The following is a 27106-nucleotide window of genomic DNA, read 5'->3' on the forward strand; positions in this document are numbered from 1 at the left end:
AGCTTGCAGTGGGCCGAGGTTGTGCCACTGCCCTTCAGCCTCGGTGGAAGAGCGAAACTCCGTCTCAAAAAAAAAAAAAAAGAACAGAGATCTCCTTGCCCAACATCATCCCTCAAGGACTCCTTTCTCTTTCAGGATCTTGAATAAGACTTAAGAGCCAGGTCCTGGAGAAACAGATAGGGGAGGAGGCAGCCTGAAGGGGACGGAGGCAAGCTCGTAGCACCGCCTACACGTCTGGCTTGCTTTCTTCCGGGCTTCGGAACTTTTCTTCCCGGAGCCGGGGGAAGCCTTTTCAGTAGTACTTTCCGGCGTTGTTGACCCTATTTCCCGTGCTGCACCGCAGCCCCTTTCTCTTCCGGTTCTAGGCGCTTCGGGAGCCGCGGCTTAAGGTGAGTGTTGGCTGCGCGGCATCCGATGCCATCCGCGACTTAGGGGCGGCGGCGGGGCGCGGGCTGCGGAGAGGACGGGTGAGCGACCGTGTGTCTGTGGGGAGCGAAAGCTGCGGGGTGGGAATGGTGCTTCTAGGTCCTAGGAGGGGGATGGCAGGGAAAGCCACTTTATTGGGGAACGCAGCTTTCCGGGGGTAAGGAGTTGATTTCAGGGCATCATTACCTGGGTTTGGGAGGCCAGGACTGGCGTCGGGTCGTGCAGAGTAAGTCGAGACTCGTGGAGGCTGCACATCCTCTGTCTGCAGGCTCATTCTGACCAGAATGGGGGGGCAGAGGAGCCCCTAACCCTGATCTCCACTTTTGTCTTCCAGGTGCAGACATGGCCAAGTCCAAGAACCACACCACACACAACCAGTGTAAGTTTTTTGGGCCCTGCCTACATCCCAGACCCTGGCAAGGACTGGTTCAGGCAAACTGGGGCGGGGATGAAGGGGCACGTTTCCATTGTGGGCCTGAGGCTGATTGATTTCACCCAGTAATAACTTTAGGGTTATAGGTTTAGAGATCCACTTGAGATACACAGTGTGTTGCATTTAGTAGTAAGGGTTTCCCGAATCTCAAGTGTAGCTGCTATAGGAAGCGTTGGTTCTCCCAGACTTGCCAGCTGTGATGTTGGGTGGTCTTATTAGAAGAAAGTGCTTTGTTGGCTTAATTCCCTTTTTTTCTCCCACAGCCCGAAAATGGCACAGAAATGGTATCAAGAAACCCCGATCACAAAGATACGAGTCTCTTAAGGGGGTGAGTGCACTGAATCACATGATCACACGGAAGCGTCTTTTCTTGGTTCCAGGTGCACAGTCAAGGCCTTTCATGTAGTTTTTCTCTAGCTTTGGCTTCTGCCTGAGCACAGCCTAACTGGCCCACCCAAAGCCTGCAGTTCCTTTTTCTACCCTACCAGACCCATAATAAAGCTTTCCTTGGTCTTTCACAGCCTGAAGTGTAACCCTCTGGTCCGGGCGTAACCTGCCTTCTGAGGGCAGTTTGGCCATCTCCCTTGCTTGGTAGCGGCACTTAGGGTAAGGAGTGGCCTTGTCTGAGTGCGTGCAGGGCACATTGCCACCTGACCAGCCTTATCACCTCCATCTGACCCAGTGCTGGAGTTGGGGTCAGCTTCTCTTCCTGTGTCAGGGGATTCTAAGGATTAGCTGAGAAGGCTGAAGGGTCTAGGGGAGAGCTGAGCGTGTCCCCAGTCTGTTCCTCCTCTTTACTTTTGCTCTCTGTTCCGTGGAGTGAACCTCAAACTCTGAGCCTCAGTTTCCCCATATTCCGCCTTGGCTATAAGTCTTTTGGACCAGACTTGGTATTTAATTGACACCTTCTTCTAAAGAGGGGAGGGGGTGTCCCTGAGGGGATGTCAGGAAAAAACTTGGTTGAACACCTGCTGTAGGAAGTTGAAGTCCCACAACCTTGGCAGACAGGGCATCAAAGCAGCTTGTAATTTTGTTCTGGAAGGAGGTCTGCACAGCATTACCCAGGTGGAGTATTGGCTCCCTGGGGTGGTGGTACACTTTCTCTGGAAATAGTTTCAAGAGGTCGGGTATTTCCACATTTGAGGTTGACTTGATGCTGTCTTTAGAATGCTGGGTACCCCTATGGAGAGGGGCAGCAGGGAGAGACTTGGGGACCCACATGCTGCCACCTGTACCTTTCCTGCTTTTCAGGTGGACCCCAAGTTCCTGAGGAACATGCGCTTTGCCAAGAAGCACAACAAGAAGGGCCTGAAGAAGATGCAGGCCAACAATGCCAAGGCCATGAGTGCACGTGCCGAGGCTATTAAGGCCCTCATAAAGCCCAAGGAGGTTAAGCCCAAGATCCCAAAGGGTGTCAGCCGCAAGCTCGATCGACTTGCCTACATTGCCCACCCCAAGCTTGGGAAGCGTGCTCGTGCCCGTATTGCCAAGGGGCTCAGGTTGTGCCGGCCAAAGGCCAAGGCCAAAGCCAAGGATCAAACCAAGGCCCAGGCTGCAGCTCCAGCTTCAGTTCCAGCTCAGGCTCCCAAAGGTGCCCAGGCCCCTACAAAGGCTTCAGAGTAGATATCTCTGCCAACATGAGGACAGAAGGACTGGTGCGACCACCCACCCCCGCCCCTGGGCTACCATCTGCATGGGGCTGGGGTCCTCCTGTGCTATTTGTACAAATAAACCTGAGGCAGGATTTGTTAGCCTCTGTCTATGATCCTGGGGATGGGTTTGGTTGCTCCATCTGTTGGTGTGGGAGAAGACATGAGTCTGGATGGTGGGGTGTGGGTGGGAGTCAGGAGATGGGGCCCTGAAGTGCAAGAGGAGGACCTAATGAATGAGCAACGATTAGGGGCATTTGGGAAGCTCGGGCACATAGCTTGCTGGACTGTGTAACCTGCTGAGCAAAGGGAGAAATTTATTTATTTATTTTTTTTTTTTGTGACAGAATCGCGCTCTGTCTCCCAGGCTGGAGTGCAGTGGTGCCATCTCGGCTCGCTGCAAGCTCTGCCTCCCGGGTTCACACCATTCTCCTGCCTCAGCCTCCCGAGTAGCTGGGACTCCAGGCGCCCACCACCACTCTCGGCTAATTTTGTTTTTGTATTTTTAGTAGAGATGGGGTTTCACTGTGTTAGCCAGGATGGTCTCGATCTCCTTGTGATCTGCCTGCCTCAGCCTCCCAAAGTGCTGGGATTATAGGTGTGAGCCAGTGCTCCTGGCCCAAAGGGAGAAATCTTAAACATCCTCATGAGGTCTTAAAGCATACTCCGAGGGAGGGGAAGGGGCCCCGCTGAGCAGCTCTGCACTCTGGCCTGAGGCGTCCCAGATTTGGGCTCTTTAGGTACACCTGGTCAGCATCCACTGCTCTGGGCTATGTTAGTCCCCCAAACCTAGGGACCCAGGAAGACAGGTGGTGGTGGCGGCACTGCCTTACTCCCGTGACTGGTTCTGACCCTGCTGTGCCCCTGGGTCAGCTGCTTCACATGGAGGTCTTTATCCTCAGCAGTCAGTGAAGCAAGTACTGAAGTAGTAGTAAGCCTTTGTGGAGGCTTCCTATAGAAGGCACGAGGTGGGCACTTCCCGGCCGCACTTAATCCTCAAAACCAGTCTCAGTCCAACTTTGGACACGTCAGAAACTCCCAAAGGGGTGCTGTTATGCTACAGCAGCAGGTGCAGCCCATGACATGTGATCCCCTACTTCCGAAGTAGATGTTATGATTATCTTTGTTTCATGGGTGAGAAAATATTGAAGATAATGAACCTAGGAAGGGTTGGGGGTAGCATTTGATCTAGGCAGTCCATGTGGGGCCCTAGGAGGTTTCAGTTGCCCAACCAGGGCTGGGGCTGCCAGCTCTTGACTGTAATCCTGGCAGTCTCTGGGTGGCCAACTGCCCCTTGCCAAGGCATGACAGGTGGAGGTGGGGTTGAAAGGGAGCAAGAGCAGGTTCTGTGTTCTGAAGGTGGTTTGGCCCAGACAGGCCACCAGGTTGATGACTTCCAAAGTGAGGTCTCTGTGCTGCTGTCCTGGACACGGGGTGTGAAGGTTCTCCTTTCCCCAGCCATCCTGCCATGAGAAAGGAGTGATCCCTTTACCAAGTTCCAGTCTGAGGGGGCGGCCAGGTCAGGGCTTCAACTGGGCTTAAGGTCACAGCCAGCTGCTGCCCTCAGCCTCCAGCTTGTACATGGAAACTGCCTTGTGCTCAGGAAGCACAAATTCCCAGTTCTTGAGTTTCTACTCCTTCACCTCCAAGCTCTGTCGTCTAGGGCAAACTATATTAGTGGAACCTGTTTCTTTTTTCTTTTTTTGAGAGAGTCTTGCTCTGTCGCCCAGGCTGGATATGCAGTGGCTTGATCTCGGCTCACTTCAACCTCTATCCCCTGGGTTCAAGTGATTCTCCAGAATCAGCCTCCCGACCACAGGCACATGCCACCATGCCTGGCTACTTTTTGTATTTTCAGTAGAGACGGGGTTTTGCCACGTTGCCCAGGCTGGTCTTGAACTCCGGAGCTCAGGCAATCCGCCCGCCTCAGCCTCCCAAAGTGTTAGGATTACAGGCATGAGCCACTGTGCCCGGCCAGTGGAGCCTGTTTCTGCATCGCTAGTGGGAACTGGCATCCATCACAAGACTGCTGTAAGGGTTCAATGAAAATGGGTGCGGTGGCTCACGCCTGTAATCCCAGCACTTTGGGAGGCCGAAGCGGGCGGATTTCCTGAGGTCAAGAGATCGAAATCATCTTGTTCAACATGGTGAAACCCTGTCTCTACTAAAAATACAAAAATTAGCCGGGCGTGGTGGCGGGGGCCTGTAGTCCCAAATACTCAGGAAACTGAGGCAAGAGACTGGCGTGAACCCAGGAAGCAGAGCTTGCAGTGAGCCAAGATCGAGCCACTGCTCTCCAGCCTGGGTGACAGAGAAAGACTCCGTCTCAAAAAAAAAAAAAAAAGCCAGTCTAAGTCCTGGCTCCTTGTCAACTGTGAGCAGGAGTGATTGTTTATTAGTACTAAGCCTGCAGCCCAGAGCCAGGCTCTGGACTTCTGGCTACAACTAGAAACTTAAAAAATCCAACTACCCCACCCCAGCCCTGTCTCCCCTGCCCCATGCTCAGGGAAGTCAGAACAGGATAGAGCAGATCTGGCTAGATCAGGCTCTGCTTTTGGGGCCATAGTTTACTCTTGGTACTACCTGGGGGTCCTAGCAAGGCTGAGATGGAAGCCCAGTTCCTGGGCCTCTGCACACACAGATCCAGGGTGCTGAGGCCCCTAGGATGAACTGACCTAGTCTACCAGGGACCCTGCCCCTCTGTGGCCCCTGCTGCCAACACAAGGTTGTACAGGTTTTGACAGGAGACAGCAGTCACTGTTGGCCCTCTGCCTGCCCCCCATCTGGCAGGGGCCCAGCTGGTGCTATTCTGGTCCTGTCTTAGGATCCCAGATGTACACCCAGGAAGATGGGAGTGGTTCCTGAGGTCCTTAGTATCCCCCTTCGATGGGAATGGAATCCCTGACAGGTCAGAACTAAGTATGGTGGCCACTCAAATAGGAACTGTGGCCCTTTCTTGCTAGGCACAGACACTGAATGGGTGTGCTGTGTCAAGGGGCACAGAGCAGTGTGGGGTAGTGGGGAAGTGCTCACAGGCAGGCTCAGTTTCCTCATCTGTGAAATGGAGATAGTAACATGTCCCCAGGGAAAGGAAAATTCTTGCTCCATGAGTGTCCTTGCTGTTAGTACTTCAGAGACAGCCCTGTCCATAGACTTTATTATTTGGAAAGGGGAAGAGGAGGTCCTTGGCACTGGTTGGGATGGAAGCCCCAGGGGCAAAGGTTGAGGAGTTCCAGGGCTCAGCTGTCACTGGGCAGGGCAGGCACACTGGCAAGGGCAGGCAGCAGGCGTGTATATATGTCCACCCCACGGAGGAACACAGCCTCGTGCAGCCGTTCATCGTGGTCGTGCAGCAGCACAGGTGTGCGGTTCATGGGTGAGAAGCCTAGAGCTGGGACCCCCACCTGCAGGGGCGAGGAAGAGCCGTTAGGGAAAAGCCAGCACTCAGGCCCAGTCCACTGCCCAGGCACTATATGCAAGTGGCTCACCGCGCGGATATAGCGGTTGTCAGTGGCAGCAGGCATGATCTCAGGCTCCAGAGTGAGGTTCCTGTAGGAGAAAGAGCCTGATGAATGGGAAGGGAGAAAGGGAAGAATTGAAGGGGCAAAGGAAGGTGGGAGAAGGAGGGAGAAGGGAGGGGGCAGCAGGAAGGAGAGGAGTAGGGGGCTGGGCTGTGAGGAGAGCTGGCCAGCATGCTCACATGTCCTTGCAGACCCGGCTAAAAGCTGCCCACCAGGGGTTTGAGTCATCAGTAGGTGTCACTTGGGGGTGCATCCACTTCTGAGGGACGGGAAGAATGGCAGGATCAAGACATGGGCCTGGGCATCTTGCCCTATTTCCCATAGAGTGGGCTGTGCCTAGCATAGAACACCTCCCCACCCCTACTCCTTCACCTACCCAGACATCTGGGTGGCCAGTCCAGCCACAGGTCCTCTTTCAGCCCCTCAAATGTCCTAGGTCTGGGACCTTCCCACCCTCCATCTACTTACCTCCTGTCCATCCTTCAGATCCTAGCCCAAGTGCCCCTTCCTCAAGATGGCTCCCCCAGACCTCTCAGACTAGTTGGATACTCAGTTACAGGTTTTCAGAGTGCAAGGGGTCACCCTTTTCTGTACCACATGTGTTATATAAAAGTATGGCTGGGCGCAGTGGCTCATGCCTGTAATCCCAGCACTTTTCGAGGCCAAGGCGGGTGGATCACTTGAGGCCAGGAGTTCAAGACAAGCCTCGCCAACGTGGTGAAACCCTGTCTCTACTAAAAATGCAAAAATTAGCTGGGCGTGGTGGCAGGTGCCTGTAATCCCAGCTACTCTGGAGGCTGAGGCACAAGAATTGCTTGAACCCGGGAGGCGGAGATGAGCCGAGATTGTGCCACTGCACTGCAGCCTGGGTGACGGAGTGAGATTCTCTCAGAAAAAAGTAATATCACATAAATGTTTGATTTATATCTCCCCATTTCACCATACAAGTGCGTGAACTGTGCCTAATTTTACTCCCCACAGCATTCCCCAGCACCCACAGTGGCCTCTACAACGAATGCTTGTTGGAATAAAATGTGTCTCTCACAGATAAAGAAATGCCCAGACATATGCAGACACACCAAGCACACACTCCACTGTTGCACACTTGGGTCTCCCCTGGCTCCCACACTCTCCCATCACATGTCCCAAGTCCATACCTGAGCAAACTCTAAGGTGACCCCCTCGCCAGCTGCCTGGCACCAGCTCTGCAGCTGCTCCTCAAAAGCCTAAGAGAAGGGAGACGAGCTGATCCCTCAGGCTTTCCAGAGGCCTCTAGGACAAGATTGAGGACCCAGGATCCCTCTTCCAAACCCAGGTGGAGGTGGCACCTTGAAGTCCACATCCGGTGCCACACGGAAGTCAAAGCTGGCGCTCATGGTGGCAGGTACCACGTTATAGGCCACGCCACCCTCTAGCTTAGTCAGGTTCACGGAGGTCACGGCCCCCTCTTTCAGGTGGGGGTTTGACTGCAGCCTGTGGTGCGGGGGCAGGGTAGCGGCAGCAACAGATAAAAGAGGTAGCTCAGACTCTATCCTCTGTGGTACCACCTCCCAGAGCCACCCCACCGCTTCCCAGGCTGCCTCACCTCTGCCATTCCTTTTCCCGGAATGCCAGGATGGAGCTCACAACCTTGTGCTATGAGAATATGAGGTTAAATGGGACAGTGGCCTCAGGATAGAGCCTCCTGAACTCCCAGACTCCCTCCCGGGGTGCCACGTACTAGCTTCTCTGCTGCTGTGTCCTCCATGAAGCGCGAGGCATGGCCTGGCCTCCCAGTGCTGGTGACCCGCACCCCTGGGGAGGTGTAGGGGGAAGGGAGTGTCTTCAGCATGAGGGGCTGCAGATACAATCAGCCCTGGGGTGGGCCCAGGTCTCCCCCTCATTCCAGGCTCCTCTGGCAGGGTCCTGTCCCCCCTCAGGGCCCATAGCATAGAGCTGGTTTCTGCCCAGTCAGGGCTTGCCCTCAGAGAAGCTCAGGTAGGAAAGAGCTGGGAGGCAGAGGCCCTGGGTTCAAGGCCTTCTCAGGCCTCAACTTTGCTGTGAGACCCTTCATAGGACCGTGGCCTTTCTGGCCTAGCCTCCCACCTGTAGAGTGAGCCCTCCCTCCAAGCTCATACTTACACCAGGGACTCCGCTCACTATAAAAGACAGTGAAGGCATCAGTGGGATTGGCTATGCCTGAGGAGGGAAAGGGGGTTCAGAGGGTGGAGCAGCCCAGTCCCCACTGGCGGCCTCCTACTCCCTGCCTGGCTGCTCATCGGCTTGCCAACCTGCTCACCCTCATCCAGGGCAAAGCCTGCCCTCAGGGCGTGGAACTCAGGCCGCTGCACGAACAGCTCCATGCCTTGGTGACCCCCAACTTCCTCATCTGTAAAAGCAGCAGGGACATGAGATGAAGAGGCTGCCCCGCCCCACCCTCCCCTTTCCCAAAGGTATCTGAGCCACTCCTACCAGGCACAAAGGTCATGTGGATGGTTCTGGGGAACCGGTGACCCTCCACCTTCAGCCTCCTCACAGCTTCCAGGTACCTGAGGGGGCATAAGCCAGGTGCTGGGGGAGCCACCAGATGCTCAGGCTGGCCCGGCAGGCAGGGCCAGCAGGCTGGAGTCCTGTGCCCTGGACTCTACCCTGCCACACCCTGATAGGGACTCCAGAAAGTCCCTGCCCCTCTCTGGTCTGAATCTCCCTATCCATGCAACGGTCATGGCAGTAATTCCTGTCCAAGGGGTCAAGGTGTTCCTTGGCCTTGAGTTTCTCCAATCACCCCCTCAGGTCCTGGGTCAATCCATTGGATCAGTGGGGACATTGTGGAGGAGTAGGAATGGAGGACACTCACTGGATGCTGACGCACTTCATGTCCTGGGCACCCCTGGCATAGATGTAGCCCTCGGAATCCTTGAAGGCCTCAAAAGGGTCGTGACTCCAATGTTCCTGGGGGCAGGGATGGGAAGAGGGGCCCAAACCCCAAATTTAGCCATTAATCCACTCTGGTCAACAGCGGCCCTGACTTAGGAGCCCACCATAGGGTTGGAGTGACAGGTGGAGTGGTGGGGGAGGAAAGACGGGGGCTGAAGAAGGCAGCTGATTGCCATCCCCCATCGCTGTCCCATGCTTCCCACCCACCAGTCCCCACCCTACTCTGGCCCAGAACTTGTTGCTGGATGAAGGCTGCTTGAGTGGTGTAATATCATAAGGATGTTGAGAGTTAGTGCCAGGACTGGGACCAGGACGATGCGCTCCCTGAGGTTGAATCCTGGGGTCTGCATCATGTCTGTCCCCAAGGACTGCACTGCCCACCTCCCCGGCCCCTTACGCACCTTGAAGACAGGCACCACATCCGTGTGGGAGTTGAGCAAGATGGAGGAGAGTGTAGGGTTGGTGCCTGGCCAGGTCAACACGGTCACCACATAGCCAGGTGCCACCTGGAGATGGTCAGGAGGGGAGGTGGTCTGAGTAGGGTGAGGAAGTGCCCAGGCCCACCTCCCTTCCCCGTTTAGGGCCCCAGGCTCACCTCCACTTTCTGACAGCCCAGGCCCAGCTGGCGGGCTCTCTCCTCAAAGAAAGCCACAGCAGCTCCTGGAGGCACAGAGGGTCTTGGGGCTGCTTCTGCCTACCCACAGCTTCCCACCAGCCCAGGCAGCCCGGAGAGGGGAGCATACCCAGAAATGGGCTGCTGCCTCCCCAACACACTCCATATCCCTCAGAGATGCCTGCATTTCCATCCCCAAGAAAGAAGATATTTTTGACTAGTCAGTGACCCTTTCTGGAAGGCCAGGGGGATGTCCAGGGTTGGAGGAAGGCATTATCTTCCTTAAATATGGGAAACTATGGCACAGAGACATGAAGAGATTCACCCACCATCTCTCAGCTGATTAATCACAGAGGAGGAATTTGGACCCATGTACACAATTCCCAGCCACCAAGTTTTTTGTTTGTTTGTTTTTTTGAGACAGGGTCTCACTCTGCCACCAAGGCTGGAGTGAAGTGGTGCGATCTCGGCTCACTGCAGCCTCGACCTCCCAGGCTCAAGCGATCCTCCCACCTCAACCTCTGGAGTAGCTGGGACTACAGGTGTGCCACCATTCCTGACTAATTTTTGTATTTTTCTGTAGAGACAGAGTCTTGCCATGTTGCCCAAGCTAGTCTTGAACTCCTGGGCCCAAGCAGTCTGCCAGCCTCAACTTCCTGAAGTGCTGGGATAATAGGCAGGAGCCACCTCCTAAGCCCTAGCCACCAAGCTTGATTCCCTAAGGGCTGTGGCCTTTGTCCAGCCCCAGTGGGCTTCTGGAGGGCCTCTCCTTTCCCTGTGGCTGCCTCAGGCTTCCCCCACCACTCCTGCCCTGGGGAGTGAGGTGAAGTTTTTCTTTAACCAGCTGCCAGAAGTAACCTTGGTCAGCAGCAGAGCCTCTGGGGAAAGGGTTCCTCTCTAACCTGGAGGGGCTGCCTCAGTCTATTTACTTGGGGAATGGGTTGGGGAGCCATTGGGACAGCACAGTGGGGCTCAGCTGGGTGACAGGGGTTGGAGGCTGGTTTAGAGCACAGTCCCCATCCCTTAGGCCCCGTCACAGGCTCTGGAACCACTATCTTCTCACCATAGTCAGGCTTCGGCTGGACGGTGCGGATGCGCAGGTACTGGCGGAAGAGTGTCACCGATGGGTGCTCCTCCTCGGGACCCTTGCTGGTCATGGCGCTGCGCGTGGTGAGCTGGGGGCAAAGTGAATGGCTAACTACCCCTCCCAGCCCCTGGACCCGGTGCGCTCCTGCACACAGCCTGTCCCCACGGCGGCTCCCGGACTTCCCACAGGGGTAGGATACCGTGTTTCGGAGCCCCCATTAAGGAGCACCCATTCTGTTTCAGGCGCTGGGCTGTCTGCTTCCTGCACATTTCCTTATTTAATCCCCAAGAGCCCCATGAAGTTTGTGCTCAGAATGCCCACTTTACAGAGGAGAAAGCTGAGAGGCTCAGAGAGGTTCCAGGACAGCTCAGAGAGTAGCCGAGCAAGGTTTGAACCCAGACTTGTAATCCCCCCGCCCTCCTAAAAAAAAAGGCAAAAACAAAAACAAAAAACAAAAAAACAAAAAACCCCCCAACGCCTCCCAGTTGCCCGGCTTTCAAGCCACGGAGCCCCAGTCCCTCTATCCCTCCCCAGGGCCCCCACCTCACTCTCCTGTCGCTGGGCTCACGCTCGCCTCTCAGTGCCCTTCCCTGACTGTGGCCTGGACTTTTGGTCCAGCGAGGTGGCCTGCGAGGTCGCAGGCTCAGGACCGCCCCGGTCCGCCCACCACGTGGCCGGGGCCAGATGTCGGGGCGGAGACGGAAGACCTCCAGTGAGGGCCGTCCCAGCGCCCGCGGCCGCGTCGGCGCGGATGTCCCCGCCCGCCTCTGGTTCGGGCCTCAGCGGGATTACTGGAGGTTTAGATCCGGATCCCGCCCCCGGGCAGCGGCCGCCGCGGCCAGCACCGCCCCGCGAGCTGCGAGCTCCGGGCTGGCCCCGCCCCACGCGACAAGCCTGCCACTCCTGCCCCCGGGTATGCGCCGGGAGCTCAGGACGGTCCCGTCCCCTAAGGGCGCCTCCTTCTTCAGTCCCCGGATAGGGCGGGAGGAAAGGGGGCCGCCCCGAGGCTCTCATGATGCAGAGCTGTAAAGCCCTGGGCCTGCGCCCCTGCCCTCCTCGGCCGGTCTCCAACGGCTCCCCTCCGCAGGCCTCAGCCCCTCGGGGAGGTCCTCCCTGACGCCTCAGCTCCGCTTGTACTGAAGTTATTGGCCAATGTCTGTCTGCCCACACTGTGAGCTCCGGGAGTCTGTGAGCTCCACTTCCTGCAAGGTTCTGCCCCGGGCGTACAGAACCCGGACACTGTGCCAGGAATGGGAATAAATGCATGGACAAGAGCACGTGTGACGGTTTGAGCGTGCCACTGCGTATGCAGTCTATCAGTGGGTATGATTGTGTCTGTGACAGTGTGAGATGGTGGGTGGGTGTGATGATGTCACTGTGAATGGATGTAATTGTGACCCTGGATGACAGTCTGAGGAAACTGGCTCTTCTGCAGCCACCGGAGGGGGAGGCTAAACAAGCATAGGTGTACCACTGGCCCCCTGCAGGCCACAGCTGCAGTTGCCCACTTGTGCCCCAGCTGCCCTTTGTACTCCCAGCCAGGTCTGCCCTCTGCTCCAGGGGCTGAGTCAGCTTGGGGAAGGGTGAGGGACAAAGACTTCAATCTCTAGGCCAAGGAGGCAGGCTGCGGGGAGGGGTTCTGTCCCACCTTTCCTGAGGTTTAAGTCTTGGCTGCTCACACATAACATAGGGGCAAATGGACTTTAACTCATAACAATGCTGGCTAATTCTTTAGTTATTTTTTTGATACAGAGTCTCACTCTGTCATGCAGGCAAATAGACTTTAACTCATAACAATGCTGGCTAATTATTTACCTATTTATTCATGCGGGTAAATAGACTTTAACTCACAACAATGCTGGCTAATTATTTAGCTATTTATTTTTTTGAGATGGAGTCTCACTCTGCTGCCCAGCCTGGAGTGCAGTGGTGCAATCTTGGTTCACTGCAACCTCCACTTCCCAGATTCAAGCGATTCTCCTGCCTCAGCCTCCAGAGTAGCTGGGATTACAGGTGCGTGCCACCACGCTGGGCTAATTTTTGTATTTTTAGTAGAGACAGGGTTTGTCATGTTGGCCAGGGTGGTCTTGAACTCCTGACCTCAGGTGATCCACCCGCCTCGGACTCCCAAGGTGCTGGGATTACAGATGTGAGCCACTGTGCCCAGCCAATGCTGGCTCTTTTTTTTTTTTTTTTTTTTTTTTTTTTTTGAGACGGAGTCTCGCTCTGTCACCCAGGCTGGAGTGCAGTGGCGTGATCTTGGTCTTGGCTCACTGCAAGCTCTGCCTCCCGGGTTCACACCATTCTCCTGCCTCAGCCTACCGAGTAGCTGGGACTACAGCCACCCGCCACCATGCCCGGCTAATTTTTTGTATTTTTAGTAGAGACGGGTTTTCACCGTGTTAGCCAGGATGGTCTTGATCTCCTGACCTTGTGATCTGCCTGCCTCAGCCTCCCAAAGTGCTGGGATTACAGGTGTGAGCCACTGGGCCCAGCCAATGCTGGCTGATTGTTAAATTGTGTTCCCCACACCCTCTAGGTTCCTGACTCCCTTGGCTTGGCTGTCCAGACCCTGGATTTCCCACCAATCCCAGTGGTCATGCAGCAGCAGTAATACACTCTGCCTCCCATCAGCAATTCCCCAGCCTTATGTGGCCAAGTACTCAGTTATCCAGACTCATTCAGTCCTATAACCACCCTCCAACCTAGGTGTTGCCATCATACCCGTTTTACAGATGAGGAAACTCAGGCACAGAGTGGTGAGGCCAGGCACTTAGGAAGTGGCACATTCTTAGCCTTCTCAGACTGCTGGACATCCCCTCCAGCTCCCAGGCCCAGAGTAGTCCCAGACTTGCCTCCCACTCCTGTCTCTCCCACAGCACACCAGGAAACGGAACCTGTCACTTCCCAGGCAGGACAAATATGCTTTTTTATTGTGTCTGTGAGACGAAATGAGAAGTCCTAGCTGGGTCTGACCCTCTGGCCTCTGGCCTCCAATCCCAGAGGCTGTCTCCCTGGTCGGGGGAGGGTGGTGGTCCAGACTGTCCAAGCTCAGGCCAGGCCGGGACCTGGGAGTGGGTTAGTTCAAGGTAGATGATCAAGGAAGGCAAGCAGGACAAGGTGGAAATCTTGCGGCTTGTGGAGGTAGCAGGCATGGCCTGCATTGCGTAGCTTCACCACAGAGTGGTTGGGCAGGTGGCGGAGCTGCCGCAGTGACTCTCGAGCCAGGATGTGGTCCAGCTCTCCATACAGGATAAGGGTTGGAGTCTGCAGGGCAAGGCAGGGGGCTGTGATCTTGGGGCCTGGTGAGTTTCTGACCCCCAAGCCACTTCCTAGGAAGCCTTCCCCAACACCATCCAACTCTTCCAAGTTGGGATCAGGGATAATAAGGCCATGTCCCTCCAAGTAAGACTTGAGTCCTGAACCCTCCCAAGCCAGAGACAGGGCGCCAGGACCTTTGAGATCCTTCTCCCAGTACCTTCACAGCCCAGAATTGCTCCTGGGTGTAGTTCTGGGTGGAGGTGGGTGCGATGGGCACGAATCCATGTAGCTGGTGGTGGCCTCGCATCAGGAAGGGCAGGGCATAGTGGCCACTCAGCGAGGGGCTCACCAACACGGCATTCTGTACCTCCAGGTCCCGCAGCACCCGCTCCAGCAGCGCTGCCCGCCCTGCCTCTGTGCTTGCCTCCTTCGAAGGTGCCGAGTTCCCAAAACCTAGGAACAGCAGCAGGTACCAGCTGAGGGGCACTGGGAAGGGGCACAGGACTTCCTGCCCACCACAGTGGGGGAAAAAGTTGGGGACCAGTGGCACTGGCACACACTACCTAAAACTGCCCAGAAGCTATTTTTTGGTAATGTAATATGCCTGTTAGAAAAGCATATCTTGGCCGGGAGTGGTGGCTCACGCCTGTAATCCCAGCACTTTGGGAGGCCAAGGCGGGCGGATCATCTGAGGTCAGGAGTTCGAGACCAGCCTGGTGAACATGGAGAAACTCCATCTCTACTAAAAAATACACAAAAATTAGCTGGGCGTGGTGGCAGGCGCCTGAAATCCCAGCTTCTTGGGAGGCTGAGGCAGGAGGATTGCTGGAGCCCAGGAGGCGGAGGTTGCGGTGAGCCAAGATTGTGCCACTGCACTGCAGCCTGGGTGACAGAGTGAGACTCTGTCTCAGAAAAAAAAAAAAGGAAAAAAAAATGAAATGCTGGGTTGGAAAATAGAGTTAAGTTCACTCCCCACCAGGAGCCTGGGATTCAAAGCTCCTGGCCGAAGGAAAGGGCCATGGGCTGCATGCAGCGTATCTTTCATTCATCCAATATTAGCAAAATGAAAGACTGAAATAATACCCAGTGTTGGGGGAGACATGGGGAAATGGGCACTTTCATACATGACAGATGGGAAGATAAATCCATACAGTGTTTTTGGAGGGTGAGGTAGTAGTTATCTAAATTTAAAAATGCATGTCCTGGCGGCTGGGCGCGGTGGCTCATGCCTGTAATCCCAGCACTTTGGGAGGCCAAGGCGGACGGATCATAAGGTCAGGAGTTTGAGACCAACCTGACCAACATGGTGAAACCTTGTCTCTACTAAAAATACAAAAATTAGCCGGGCGTGGTGGCGCGCGCCTGTAATCCCAGCTACTCAGGAGACTGAGGAGGAGAATCGCTTGAACCCAGGAGGCGGAGGTTGCAGTGAGCCGAGTACAAGCCACTGCACTCCAGCCAGGGTGACAGAGCAAGGCTCTGTCTCAAAAAAAAAAACAAAACAAAAAAAAACAAAAACGAAACAACAAAACAAAACAAAACAAGCCGGGCGTGGTGGCTCACGCTTGTAATCCCAGCACTTTGGGAGGCTGAGGCGGGTGGATCACGAGGTCAGGAGATCGAGACCACGGTGAACCCCGTCTCTACTAAAAATACAAAAAATTAGCCGGGCATGGTGGCGGGCGCCTGTAGTCCCAGCTACTCGGAGAGGCTGAGGCAGGAGAATGGCGTGAACCCGGGAGGCGGAGCTTGCAGTGAGCCGAGATTGCGCCACTGCACTCCAGCCTGGGTGATAGAGCAAGACTCCGTCTCAAAACAAAACAAAACAAAACAAAACAAAACAAAACAAAACAAAACACATCCTTTGGCCCATCAATTGTCCTCAGTAGCTACCCTAGAGAAATTATTGCTCACATGCTCAAAGAAGCATGTCCAAGGATGCTTTAGCTACTACATTGCTTGAGCATTCCGCCAGTAGAGGAATGGCTGGATAAAGCCTGTCCATCCCTCCTATGGGACACACTGCAGGGTTGACAACAAAGAGGGAGGTTTGCAGGGACCGGCATGATCCTTGAGACATGATGTAGGGGGAGAAAACCAAGCTACAGATGGATGTGCTAAGCAGACAGGATACCAATCATGTTTACAGTCCCCACCAGACAATCCTCTATATTGTCTGCATCTTTACGTGTGAGAATACCCAGAAGAGGGTGTGGCATCCCCTAAACTTCTTAGAGAGGGAGAGAAATGCGGCACCGGTCTCTCAGAGCTTCGCTATTTTTTAGTATTTTTTAATCCTCTATGACTCGATGACATTTTTTCATTTTTTAAATGACAAGAATGATAGCATAAATAATTCGTGTACTTAATAACACAAAACCTATATAGTTTGTCACAGAAAGTACACTGCTTGGCTGGGTGCAGTGGCTCACACCTGTAATCCCAGCACTTTGGGAGGCCGAGGCAGGTGAATCACCTGAGGTCGGGAGTTCAGGACCAGCCTGGCCAGCATGGTGAAACCCCATCTCCACTAAAAATACAAAAATTAGCCAGGCGTGGTGGCAGTCACCTGTAATCTCTGCTACTGGGGAAGCGGAGGCAGGAGAATCGCTTGAACCCGGGAGATGGAGGTTGCAGTGAGCCAAGATTGTGCCATCGTACTCTAGCCTGGGTGACAGAGCGAGACTCCGTTTCAAAAAATATATATAAATAAAATAAAAAAAAGAAAGTATACTGCTTGTGAAGAGTTTTTATTTGCTCCATGACCTAGAATTCACACTGTAGTTTTCATGGTAGAAAATGAAAACACAGACTTTTTCATGGTGCCACCTTATGTTGTGACCTGCCACGGCTTGTCCAGACACTAGGGTCCAGTTGCCCCCCAGCCACACTTAGGGCTTCCCTAGACAAAGGGGTGGGGGTGCTCACCTGGAAGGTCAAGGGCCACGGCCCGGTAGCCCCTCTGCGACAGTAGCTGCAGTGTGCCCAGCTGCTCCCACGTGTGAGAGTTAAAGGCCTTTCCATGAAGCAGCACCACCTCCACCCTGCAGGCACACAGGGGAATGTGTATGCTGGGGACCTGGTGTAGCCCACCTTTCTTTATTCCTAGGCTTCTCCCATTGCCCTCCCAGGCCCTGAGCACCCTGAGTATAATGGGGGTCCCACACAGGGACTCCCCTTGGGCCTAGTCCCTCCATTAGATCCTTGGAGCAGCACCTACCTGTGTGCCTGGTTGAGTGGGAGCACCTCGCGGTAAAAGATGGGGGAGTTGCCAGGGGTGAGACCAGCCAGGACTGTGACATTGGGGTCTCCCCAGAGCCAGGAGGTCTGCTCGGGGGGGCCCGGCAGCCCCACATACAGTAGGAGCATGAGCAGCAGACTCAGGCCCAGCAGGGCTACCTGGGACCGGCTCATGGAGGTCTGTACCACAGTCTGGAGGAGGAGAGGAGAGGGAAAAGAGGCTGGGACTGAGCCCCTACAAGGACCCTGGATCCCACTCAAAACCCCACCCAGAGTCCCCAGCAGAGGAAGAGCTCTAGCCCTTGCCCTTTCCCTTGCTCTGGGCAAAGTTCTGGGTGTTCACGCTCAACTACTCCACAGGTCAGGGCAAGCGCTCAGATACCTCACAGTGTGAGGAGGTGCATCTGAGGTGTTCCCTGGCACACAGCATGCTCAGTGACCGCCACCATCATGGCATCAGCTGAAACCACTTCCGTTCATCAAGTGCTTATGACAGCAGGCCCTGAGTGAGGCACTTCACATACAAGGTTCTTTTCCACCAAGAATGCTGGGGAGCAGACGTGATTATAGGTCTCGTATAGGCGAGGAAATGGAGGCTCAGAGAGGTACATTCTCTTGCCCCAAGTGCCAAGTAGCAAGTGGGGAATTGGGGTTTGAACCTAGGAATGGGCTTCTAACTACCAGGTCACACTCGGTTTGCCAAGGAGGAACCCGTGGAGCTGGGAGGTGATGGATGAACTGGAGCCTCGCAGGTGGAAAAAGTGGTGAGGGCTATCGAAGGAGAAAGACTGCCTGCAAAGGGACCTCCCACTTAAGGGCATGTTTGGAAATGGTTCTTTTAATCTCACTGCATTTAATACTGCTAAAATCAGAATGTGTTTTACAATCGCATTATAACTAAGGTCTAACCCAGCTGTTATGAAGAGGCTCACAGAGAATGTAATAGAGGAAAATGCTGAGGAGTGAGGGGTTGCAAGGCCAGGGAGGAGCATGGTACACCCAGAATTGAAAAGCACAGTGTAGAGGTTGGAGAGATGAATGCCACCTGCTACTCCCCATCCCACACACAGACAGCTTCTGGCCAAATGACCTGCTTCATGGACTCCTCCAGTCTGGGGTCTCTGCCACCCCAGAGGACCAGCCCTTAGGACCCAGGACTCAAACAGGACAGGCCTTTGAGACTGCCACTTCCTGACCTTGTGTCTTCCGTTTGTCAGTAAAATGGGATAACCTCGTGGCTGCCCTCCTAAGCTTCCTGTGAGATTTTGATAATACCGTGGACTGGATCAGGGCTGTTCCTGTCATTTCTTGGGCCTAGGATGAGCACTCCTGCTTCCTTCCAGGAGTCCAGCAAACACATCTTTATTTTATTTTTATTTTTCTGAGACGGAGTCTTGCTCTGTCGCCCAGGCTAGAGTGCAGTGGCACAATCTCGGCTCACTGCAACCTCCGTCTCCCGGGTTCAAGCAATTCTCCTGCCTCAGCCTACCGAATAGTGGGATTACAGGTGCCTGCCACCGCGCCCGGCTAATTTTTGTATTTTTTAGTAGAGACAGGGTTTCACCATGTTGGCCAGGCTGTTCTCGAACTGCTGACCTCGTATTCCACCCGCCTCGACCTCCCAGAGTGCTGGGATTACAGGCGTGAGCCACCGCTCCGGGCCAGCACATCTTTATTGAGTGCCAGCTGGGCGCCTGCCCAAGCTAGGAGCCGGAGGCCCGTCTTGGGTCCTCCTATTCATCCGTCCGGGATGTTTTGGGGATGTTTACTGAGCCCGCATCCCCAGGCTTCGGGGTCGGGGGGTTTGTGGGCCACAGCAGCAGCCGCCTTTCTGCTGTTTCTGGAAAACCAGGACCTAGTGGATGAAGAGCGCGTTCCACTTTTCTTCGAGACCACTAACAACCTCAGACGCGCGTCTCTAACTGGGCGTTAGCCCAGATTCCCACAGGAAGCGAGGGACCTTTCCTTGCTGTCCAATCGGGGCACCCCCGCGCTTCTCCAAGGCGGGAAGGGCGGGGCTTAGGCTGTTGCCTTGGCAACCCAGAGTGCCTGCAGTACTAGGCAATTGCAGCGGACCTGCAGCCGGCCGCCTGGGGGGGGGGGGGGGGGGTTTGCCGGGGGCAGGGTAAACTGTGCCCGCCTTAGGTCATTGGAATATGCGTTGACAATGATACACAGGTGCACACACGCACAAATACGAGTCTTGCCCCCACACGCTTTTCTTTTGTACAAGCTATTCTCTGCATGTACATGCAGCCTCCTTGCACACACACTGGCCCGTGTGCAATCAATCCCTTGTAATGGTACCCTCTACATCACGCACATAGTCAGGCATCAGGAAGCCAGACAGACTGATGGAAATGCACACTTTCAAAACCACAGGCTGATCCTCAGAAATACTCAAGCAAGGTCATACACACAACCGTAAGACTACACACTCACACAAGAAAGGTACATGCACAGGAAAGCAGACACACACACACACACAAACCCCCAGAAATGCACACACGCAGACAGGTAGACACATACCCTTAAAATCACACGCACACAGAAATACACTCGGAAGACATACGCTGACACAAGCAGGCAGACATCAACGAACACACCCCCCCCAAAATACAAGCGCGCAGAAATCCACTGACGGACACCACGCAAACACACGAGCGTACGCATACACCCTGACCCCCAAGAACATATGCAGACCCTGCGCGCACACACAACACGCGCGCACACGCACACTCGCGGCCCCAGCGTCTGCTTCTTCCAACAGATTCTGCCCCGGGGCGCCGGGGCAAGGGGCGGGGTAAAGACGGCCCTCCCCCGGGCCACCGACCGGCCTCCTTCCTCGGGGAGACTCACCGGGCCGAACGGGATGAGCGGGCGGGCCCCGCCCAGGCGGAACCAGCATCCGCACAGCGCCCCGACCATGGCTGCCTCCGCAGCTCCGCGGGCCGCTCCGGCTCTAGGCGGCCAGGAGCGCGGCCACCTAGGCGCGCCTGCGCACTCCGCAGCCGCGGGCATGCAGCCCAGTTACCGAGTCGTCTGCGTGGAGGGGGTGCTGGGGGCAGAGCCCCAACGCTCTCTGGCCCGCCCCCCGCCCAGATTTTCGGAATTGTTTTTGGCTTGAGGGCCGGCGGAGAGCCATGTGGCTTCTTCCCAGTGGAACATCTCCACCCTGGCTCAGTTCTCTGGCCTGTATAATGGAGTTAAGGATAAAACCCACCGCACAGGGTTGTCCTAGGTTCTTAAGGACGGGTCAAGCCTCAGAACAGAACGAGCAGAGGCCTCGTTGTGTAAATGCCAGATATTGTTATGCAGCAGCTCCAGGTCTTGGCCGAGCCACTTTCCTGACTCCTCCCCACTCCTCCCCACTCCCTCCCCGACGCACACCCACGGTCAGAGCTTGGGCTGGCCCTGGGCTCCTTCACGTCTACTCATGGTGCCTGCCCTGGTTGGCGACGTGTTACCAACGTCTGGCTTGTCCCAGGCCCAAGGCTCCGCGTGGCGACCAGGCCCAGCACTGGGAGGCTGTGCAGAGCGTGGCGTTTACTCTTTATTGCTACTCTGCAGAGGTTGGCAACATCTGACCCGCTCTACAGGCAGGAAACAGGCTCGGGGGCATTGGGAAAGCGATCAAGGCCACTTGGCTAGACACTGGCGGAGCCTCGCACTCAAACCTGTCGGGCCTCAACTCCGTGCCAGGCCAACAAGTTGCCCTGGGCAGTTCTGGCTGGGGATAAGGGGGATGGGGGGCAGGAAGAGAGTAGCAAGGATGCGATCCCGAAGGAACTTTCCTCCTCAGACTGCTCCATGTCCATGTGGGGCAGGTCGCTGAAGAGTTCGAAACCGTGCTCAGCACCGCGTTTGGGGCATGTGGGACCGAGAGGCTTTGGGAAACGGAAGCCGCTGTGAGAAGAATGAGTTTAGCGGAGTCTATGGACGCTGCGAGCTTGTGGCCACAAGAGGGCGCCCCGGAGCACGGCCCAGTCCCCGCCCCCCGCTGGATGGGGCCCGGCCTCTTCCCAGCGTTCCTCCTCCGTCCCCAGTTCACCGCCAGCACTCGCCTGCTTCCCGTCTGCGCGAGTCCACGCAGCTCCCCAGGTACCCGCCCTGCACTCCTGACCCTTTCTTCTCTCCAGTCAAAATCCAACCCCACCTACCCCAAGTCTTCCTTTCTCGGATCCCTGGGTCCCCTCCTTGGGGGTTGCCACCATTCCCTCCCCGTGCTCCCTTCCAGAGCTAGCGAGCCAGAACCGTGGTCCGCGGAAGCAACCTGACCGCGAGGTCAACGCGTTGGGCCCCAGGTAGCAGCGCGTTGAGCACCCCGCGACCCCGGCGGGTCGCCTTTCCCACCGGGCGCTTCGGTTTCCGCCTCTAGAAAATGGGCTTTCCGGTGTGGAAGCGCGCCTGTGGTTCCAGCTACTGAGGGTGAGCCGGGAGGATCACTTGAGCCCAGGAAGGTCAAGGCTGCAGTGAGCCGTGATTGCGCCACTGCACTCCAGCCTGGGCGACAGAGCGAGACATCTTCTCTTAAAAAAAAAAAAAAAAAGACGAAGAAAACGGGCTTTTAGTCCCGGCGCGGTGGCTCACGCCTGTAATCCCAGCACTTTGGGAGGCCAAGGTGGGTGGATCACTTGAGGTCAGGAAGTTCCAGACCAGCCCGGCCAACATGACGAAACCCCGTTTCTACTAAAAATACAAAAACTAGGCCGGGCGCGGTGGCTCACGCCTGTAATCCCAGCACTTTGGGAGGCTGAGGCGGGCGGATCACGAGGTCAGGAGATCGAGACCACCCTGGCTAACACGGTGAAACCCCGTCTCTACTAAAAAAAGATGCAAAAAATTAGCCGGGCGTGGTGGCAGGCGCCTGTAGTCCCAGCTACGCGGGAGGCTGAGGCAGGAGAATGGCGTGAACTCGGGAGGCGAAGCTTGCAGTGAGCAGAGATGCGCTACTGCACTCCAGCCTGGGCGACAGAGCGAGACTCCGTCTCAAAAAAAAAAAAAAAAAAAAAATTAGCCGGGCATGGTGGCTCGCACCTGTAAACCCAGCTACTCGGGAGGCTGAGGCAGGAGAATTGCTTGAACCCAGGAGGTGGAGGTTGCAGTGAGCCTAGATCATGCCACTGCACCCAGCCTGGGCAACAAGAGTGAAACTCCGTCCCAAAATAAATAAATAGAATAAAATACAATAAAATAATAAAATAAAAAATAAAATAAAATAAAATGGGCTTTTTACCCCAATTTGGGCTCCCTCTGGCCTGCGTTGCCAACTCATGACCTGTAACTTACCGTTGATTGAGCACTGAACCCTTACTCCGTGCTAGGCATGGTACATGCATGGGCTTATTTAATCCTATCAACCACCTATGAGCTAGTACTATTGAATTATCCCCATTTATAGAAAAGGATAATAACGATGAGAATAAGAACAGTTATCGTAATGGAGCCCCACCACATACTGAGTTTTTACAGCAGGCACCCCCACTGATAATTTTTCTGTTTTTTTTTTTTTTTTTTTTTTTGAGATGGAGTTTTGCTCTTGTTGCCCAGTCTGGAGTGCAATGGTGTGTTCTCGGCTCACTGCAACCTCCGCCTCCTGGGTTCAAGAAATTCTACTGCCTCAGCCTCCCAAGTAGCTGGGATTACAGGTGTGTGCCACCACAGCTGGCTAATTTTGTATTTTTAGTAGAGATGGGGTTTCTTTCTCCATGTTCATCAGGCAGGTCTCGAACTCCTGACCTCAGGTGATCCGCCCACCTCGGCCTCCCAAAATGCTGGGATTACAGGCGTGTGCCACCGCGCCTGGCCTAATGAGAGTTACATGTGACCATCAGCTGGCTCTTTTTTTTGTTTTGTTTTTTGAGACCGAGTCTCACTCTCACCCAGGCTGGAGCACAGTGGCACAATGTCAGCTCACTGCAACCTCTGCCTCCTGGGTTCAAGCGATTCTCCTGCCTCAGCCTCCTGAGTGGCTGGCACTACAGGCACGTGCCGCCACACCTGGCTAATTTTTTATTTTTTATTTTTAGTAGAGGTGGGGTTCCACCATGTTGGCCAAGGTGGTCTCGAACTCCTGACCTCAGGTGATCCACCCACCTTGGCCTCCCAAAGTGCTGGGATTACAGGCGTGAGCCACCATGCCTGGCCGATAATTTTTCTTAAACTTTTAATTAAATTCCTAATTCTTGAGGTTGGCTTTATTGTTCCCATATTTCAGATCAAGAAGCTGAGGCCCAAGGTTACACACTAAAGTAAATGGCAGAGGCAGAAATAACACCTATGTCCTCCTGACCCCAAAGCATGTTCTTAAAGTTCTGGAAGCCTCCTGGAGGCTTCCTTGCTGCTCCTCTGGGACTGCCACCCTGGGCAGGGTGTTCCGTGGCCCCTCATCATCGTGGCTTTGAACCACAGGCCCTTCACCAGCACAGCAGCGGCAGGCATGGCGGCAAGCGTGGAGCAGTGCGAGGGCACCATCCAGGTGCAGGGCCAGGTCCTCTTCTTCCGAGAGGCCCGGCCCGGCAGTGGGCAGGCTCGCTTCTCTGTACTGCTGCTGCATGGTATTCGCTTCTCCTCCGAGACCTGGCAGAACCTGGGTACACTGCACAGGCTGGCCCAGGCTGGCTACCGGGCTGTGGCCATTGACCTGCCAGGTACTTAAGGGGCAGGCTTCTGGGCAGGGGTTGGGGAGGTCTCATCAGGGACAGGGCCAGGTTCCTATAACATGTAGCCCCTCCCCACTCCAGGGGTGGGGGTGGTGGGATCTGGAGGACCCAGCCAGGCTGGGCCCTGAACTTGACAGCGTTTGGTCAAGCACATTGCAAGGGCCTCTGAGCAGTCTTGATCCAGACGTGGTCCTCACCGCCCAGCTGCTCCTCACTGTTACCTGGGCATTGTCTCAGTGTCTCTGAGCCTCTGTTTCCTCATCTGCAACGGGAGATAACCACAGTCATGTTTGGGGCTGGCTCTAATGAGAATGGAATGAGATAATCCATGTGAGTATGTGGCTAGTACCTGACACAGAGTAATCGGTGCTCAGCCAATTGGAAGTAAAGTATTTTGACTGAGTCATAACCATAGGCTTTTGGAAGCCCTAAGGAGTGAGACCTGAGTCTTCTGGAGCCTTGGGGGACAAGGCAGGGCCTGGGTGGGTGGCCAGGCGCCCAGTCGTGATCCCATATGCAAAGCCCTGAGCTGGGTTCTAGGGGAGGTGGGATCAGTGCCCAGACTGCCTGTCATAACCCGACGGCTGGGTCCCAACCCTTGGTGCCAGGTGTGAAAGGAGCAGCATGGCTGGCCCCACCCCCTCAGGCCAGGGATGGTATGGTTTCAGGGCTCAAGGGTGAGCCTCCAGCCCGGGCAGGATTGGTTCCAGTGGTGGGTTGGCTTGAGCTTCAGGGTGAAGGTCTGGAGCTAATCTTGTTGGTGAAGGCTGAATGACTGGAGGAGGAGCTGCAGAACCCGCCCCTCAGCTGCTATCCTTCAGGAGCCTCTCCTGTCCCAATCCAGGGCCAGGTGCCTTTCACACAGTTAATTTTCACAACAATCTTAAATGGCAGATACTTTTGTTATCCCCCTTTAACAGATGGGGAAACTGAGCAGCTGAGAGAGGGCTGAGGGGGACCTACCCAAGGTCACATAGACAATAAATGCAGAATTGGGTTCTGGACCCAGACTTGTTGGGCTTCAGAGCCTGATTCTCTCCAGGACACTTACTGCTGGGGAGACAGGCACAGACGTGGAGAGAAGTGCCTCATGCTTGGCACAGATAGGATAGAGTGAGGCTACTGGAGGAATAAATGTGGGCACACTGGGTGTTATAGGAACCTGGCCACAGAGAAACTGACCTAGGAGGGCTTCCTGGAGAGAGCAACCATCTCCTTTGTTTTGCCATTCACTGCCCTTGTCTTGTCTCTTTCACACCTGAATCCCTGCAGGTCTGGGGCGCTCCAAGGAAGCAGCAGCCCCTGCCCCTATTGGGGAGCTGGCCCCTGGCAGCTTCCTGGCGGCTGTGGTGGATGCCTTGGAGCTGGGCCCCCCGGTTGTGATCAGTCCATCACTGAGTGGCATGTACTCCCTGCCCTTCCTCACGGCCCCTGGCTCCCAGCTCCTGGGCTATGTGCCAGTGGCCCCCATCTGCACTGACAAAATCAATGCTGCCAACTATGCCAGTGTGAAGGTACCCCTGTGTGGGAAGCTGAGGTGCCCCTGCTAGGAGCAAGGAAGGGTGCATCCCTGGGCCTTCCTCATCTGGGGGCTGGGTAACCAAGGGGTGTCTTCTGGGAGGAGCTGACCACCCAACTCCACCCTTTAGGTTTACTCAGCAGACTACTGTGCCAAGCCCTGTGCTAAACTGTGTTCTGGGGCAGACACCAATCTGTGCCCCCACCCACTGGGCCAGCTTGTCTGTCTCCCTCGTATGGGGTGGTCCCAGGAAGAGATTGAAGTGGTGGGGAGGGCTGGGGATGCTATGGCAGGTCCCTGTTGACTCTGCCCCACCCCCCTATCTTTCCTCTCAGACTCCAGCTCTGATTGTATATGGAGACCAGGACCCCATGGGTCAGACCAGCTTTGAGCACCTGAAGCAGCTGCCCAACTACCGGGTGCTGATCATGAAGGGGGCGGGGCACCCCTGTTACCTGGACAAACCAGAGGAGTGGCATACAGGGCTGCTGGACTTCCTGCAGGGGCTCCAGTGAAGCCCAGCACTGCTGCAGGGGGTGGGCTGCCTGCCTGCCCTGAGCTCGTTCTCTCGCACGCTCTCTCTTCTCTCACGGGCTCTGGCTCATGCACATGCAACAGGTGCGTCTGTCTATATGTCTGGGTTCTTGTCTTTTGTGGTCTGTTTGTCGTTTCTGCCTCTTTCTCTTGCAGTGATAGACTGAGGGGATAAGATCAAGAGAAAAAACCCTCAGGAATCAAGGAACATAATCCGGTGGAGGGTAATCCATTACATGAGCTTCTCCTGTTCTTCCACTTTCCTGCCTGGCTTTCACTCCTTCCCCTGCTCTGCCCAGCCTTTCCCTTCCACCCACTCCTCCTTCTGCAAATGCCCCGAAGGCCAGCCCTTCCCACAACACTCACTTCCCCACCTCCTTAGGCCCCAGATACATATATGCCCACATGCACGCTTACATGTTTAGAGCCATCCTTGTTCCCAAATATGACCCTTCGCTTGAGAGCAACTGCATAGGTACATGTAACTCTGGACTGGCATGCACATTGTCATGTGCAGCTTTGCATATACACACATGCATACATGAGCCTCCACACAAGCACTTGGACACGTGTGGGCTCCTAACCATGCTAATCTCACTGGCTGGGAAGGTGGGGACCCCATGGGCCAGCCCTTGCAGGAGGCCCTTTTGCAAGGCTTAGGGTGTGGCCAGCCCTGAAAGCTACTTGGACACAGGTTTCAGCTGGCCCTAGCCCAGAAGTGACCCCCAGAAAGGGAGGGCCACCGCTTTGCCCCCCCCTGCTTTTACCCTTCTTTCTGGGTGCTCTACACCTCCCCAGGTTACCAGGCCTGAGGCATCTCAGCCAAGCTTGTTTCCTGCTCTGAGGCTTGGAGGGTGGGAGCCAGAGTGGAGGTCGGTGAAATAAAGTGATGCAATTAGACTCCACTGGCTTCTGCTTCTAAAGAGCGTCGCCCCTCCCCCACCCCTGGGACCAACACTGTGGGCCCCTCCCCCACCCCGGCGGGACCAGATGGTCCCCCTGCCCTTTGTCCACCAGGCCAGATGGAGAGGAAGGGAGATTGGATTCCCCTTCCCACCCACACATACCCAGGTGCCAAGAGACTCAGCTGTGGGGGGAGGTGGAGGTCAGTGGGACCAGGCTGAGCCGATTATGGAGGAGGGGGAGGAATAGTTGCTCCCTCGAGGGCGGGGGGTGCCCAAGGGACTTGAGAACAGTTCATCTCCACCCCCACTAGTATCCCTTCCCCAGTAAAAGATTCAACGG

General features: G+C 55.3%; 4 protein-coding genes across 11 annotated transcripts; 2 read left to right on the plus strand and 2 right to left on the minus strand.

Moving 5' to 3' along the window:
• The first annotated feature begins 256 nt into the window (after positions 1 to 256).
• On the plus strand, positions 257 to 2603 carry RPL29 (ribosomal protein L29). 2 transcript variants are annotated; one of them, XM_032161381.2, is made up of 4 exons: positions 257 to 389; positions 761 to 805; positions 1123 to 1187; positions 2111 to 2603. In XM_032161381.2, the coding sequence occupies exons 2-4, from the start codon at positions 769 to 771 to the stop codon at positions 2480 to 2482; spliced, it is 474 nt and encodes a 157-aa protein (XP_032017272.1). In that variant the 5' UTR covers positions 257 to 389; positions 761 to 768; the 3' UTR covers positions 2483 to 2603. The 2 variants fall into 2 exon arrangements, with proteins under 2 accessions (XP_032017272.1, XP_058298593.1); XM_058442610.1 differs by lacking the exon at positions 257 to 389 and adding an exon at positions 448 to 467.
• Positions 2604 to 5628: 3025 nt separating this feature from the next.
• Positions 5629 to 13473, minus strand: ACY1 (aminoacylase 1). 5 transcript variants are annotated; one of them, XM_032161384.2, is made up of 15 exons: positions 13370 to 13473; positions 10622 to 10733; positions 9541 to 9605; positions 9347 to 9451; positions 8866 to 8960; positions 8481 to 8557; positions 8308 to 8397; positions 8151 to 8207; positions 7750 to 7823; positions 7615 to 7664; positions 7358 to 7502; positions 7187 to 7255; positions 6209 to 6288; positions 5997 to 6057; positions 5629 to 5912 (listed from the first exon to the last, which is right to left on the minus strand). In XM_032161384.2, exons 2-15 carry the CDS (start codon positions 10713 to 10715, stop codon positions 5748 to 5750), a joined length of 1227 nt encoding a protein of 408 aa, XP_032017275.1. In that variant the 5' UTR covers positions 10716 to 10733; positions 13370 to 13473; the 3' UTR covers positions 5629 to 5747. The 5 variants fall into 5 exon arrangements, with proteins under 5 accessions (XP_032017275.1, XP_032017273.1, XP_058298728.1 ...); XM_032161382.2 differs by lacking the exon at positions 13370 to 13473 and adding an exon at positions 11189 to 11384; XM_058442745.1 differs by lacking the exons at positions 8151 to 8207; positions 13370 to 13473 and adding an exon at positions 11189 to 11385.
• An 84-nt stretch (positions 13474 to 13557) lies between these two features.
• Positions 13558 to 21385, minus strand: ABHD14A (abhydrolase domain containing 14A). Of its 2 annotated transcripts, none has more exons than XM_058442746.1 (5): positions 21307 to 21385; positions 17127 to 17338; positions 16835 to 16950; positions 14124 to 14359; positions 13558 to 13912 (listed from the first exon to the last, which is right to left on the minus strand). In XM_058442746.1, the coding sequence occupies exons 1-5, from the start codon at positions 21358 to 21360 to the stop codon at positions 13730 to 13732; spliced, it is 801 nt and encodes a 266-aa protein (XP_058298729.1). In that variant the 5' UTR covers positions 21361 to 21385; the 3' UTR covers positions 13558 to 13729. The 2 variants fall into 2 exon arrangements, with proteins under 2 accessions (XP_058298729.1, XP_032017277.1); XM_032161386.2 differs by lacking the exon at positions 21307 to 21385 and adding an exon at positions 20006 to 20167.
• Positions 20577 to 26766, plus strand: ABHD14B (abhydrolase domain containing 14B). Of its 2 annotated transcripts, XM_032161387.2 has the most exons (4): positions 20966 to 21247; positions 23558 to 23796; positions 25081 to 25322; positions 25663 to 26766. In XM_032161387.2, the coding sequence occupies exons 1-4, from the start codon at positions 21018 to 21020 to the stop codon at positions 25840 to 25842; spliced, it is 891 nt and encodes a 296-aa protein (XP_032017278.1). In that variant the 5' UTR covers positions 20966 to 21017; the 3' UTR covers positions 25843 to 26766. The 2 variants fall into 2 exon arrangements, with proteins under 2 accessions (XP_032017279.1, XP_032017278.1); XM_032161388.2 differs by lacking the exon at positions 23558 to 23796 and having other exon boundaries at positions 20577 to 21247.
• The last annotated feature ends 340 nt before the right edge of the window (positions 26767 to 27106 follow it).

The sequence above is a fragment of the Hylobates moloch genome, unplaced genomic scaffold (genome assembly GCF_009828535.3).
Source record: "Hylobates moloch isolate HMO894 unplaced genomic scaffold, HMol_V3 SCAFFOLD_8, whole genome shotgun sequence".
Taxonomy (NCBI): Eukaryota; Metazoa; Chordata; class Mammalia; order Primates; family Hylobatidae; genus Hylobates; species Hylobates moloch.

What these genes read in the sequence shown, in the direction of transcription:
- RPL29 (XM_032161381.2), top strand. Translation starts at nt 769, where the DNA reads ATGGCCAAGTCCAAGAACCACACCACACACAACCAGT. An exon ending in CCACACCACACACAACCAGT is followed by an intron (nt 806 to 1,122) that starts GTAAGTTTTTTG and finishes TTTCTCCCACAG; the next exon opens with CCCGAAAATGGCACAGAAAT. An exon ending in GATACGAGTCTCTTAAGGGG is followed by an intron (nt 1,188 to 2,110) that starts GTGAGTGCACTG and finishes CCTGCTTTTCAG; the next exon opens with GTGGACCCCAAGTTCCTGAG.
- ACY1 (XM_032161384.2), bottom strand. Translation starts at nt 10,715, where the DNA reads ATGACCAGCAAGGGTCCCGAGGAGGAGCACCCATCGGTGACACTCTTC. An exon ending in TGGGCTGTCAGAAAGTGGAG is followed by an intron (nt 9,452 to 9,540) that starts GTGAGCCTGGGG and finishes GACCATCTCCAG; the next exon opens with GTGGCACCTGGCTATGTGGT. An exon ending in AGGCTTTGCCCTGGATGAGG is followed by an intron (nt 8,208 to 8,307) that starts GTGAGCAGGTTG and finishes TTCCCTCCTCAG; the next exon opens with GCATAGCCAATCCCACTGAT.
- ABHD14A (XM_032161386.2), bottom strand. Translation starts at nt 20,167, where the DNA reads ATGCCCGCGGCTGCGGAGTGCGCAGGCGCGCCTAGGTGGCCGCGCTCC. An exon ending in CCACTCAACCAGGCACACAG is followed by an intron (nt 16,951 to 17,126) that starts GTAGGTGCTGCT and finishes GTGTGCCTGCAG; the next exon opens with GGTGGAGGTGGTGCTGCTTC. An exon ending in CGTGGCCCTTGACCTTCCAG is followed by an intron (nt 14,360 to 16,834) that starts GTGAGCACCCCC and finishes TGCTGTTCCTAG; the next exon opens with GTTTTGGGAACTCGGCACCT.
- ABHD14B (XM_032161387.2), top strand. Translation starts at nt 21,018, where the DNA reads ATGTGGGACCGAGAGGCTTTGGGAAACGGAAGCCGCTGTGAGAAGAAT. An exon ending in TGTGGCCATTGACCTGCCAG is followed by an intron (nt 23,797 to 25,080) that starts GTACTTAAGGGG and finishes GAATCCCTGCAG; the next exon opens with GTCTGGGGCGCTCCAAGGAA. An exon ending in CCAACTATGCCAGTGTGAAG is followed by an intron (nt 25,323 to 25,662) that starts GTACCCCTGTGT and finishes CTTTCCTCTCAG; the next exon opens with ACTCCAGCTCTGATTGTATA.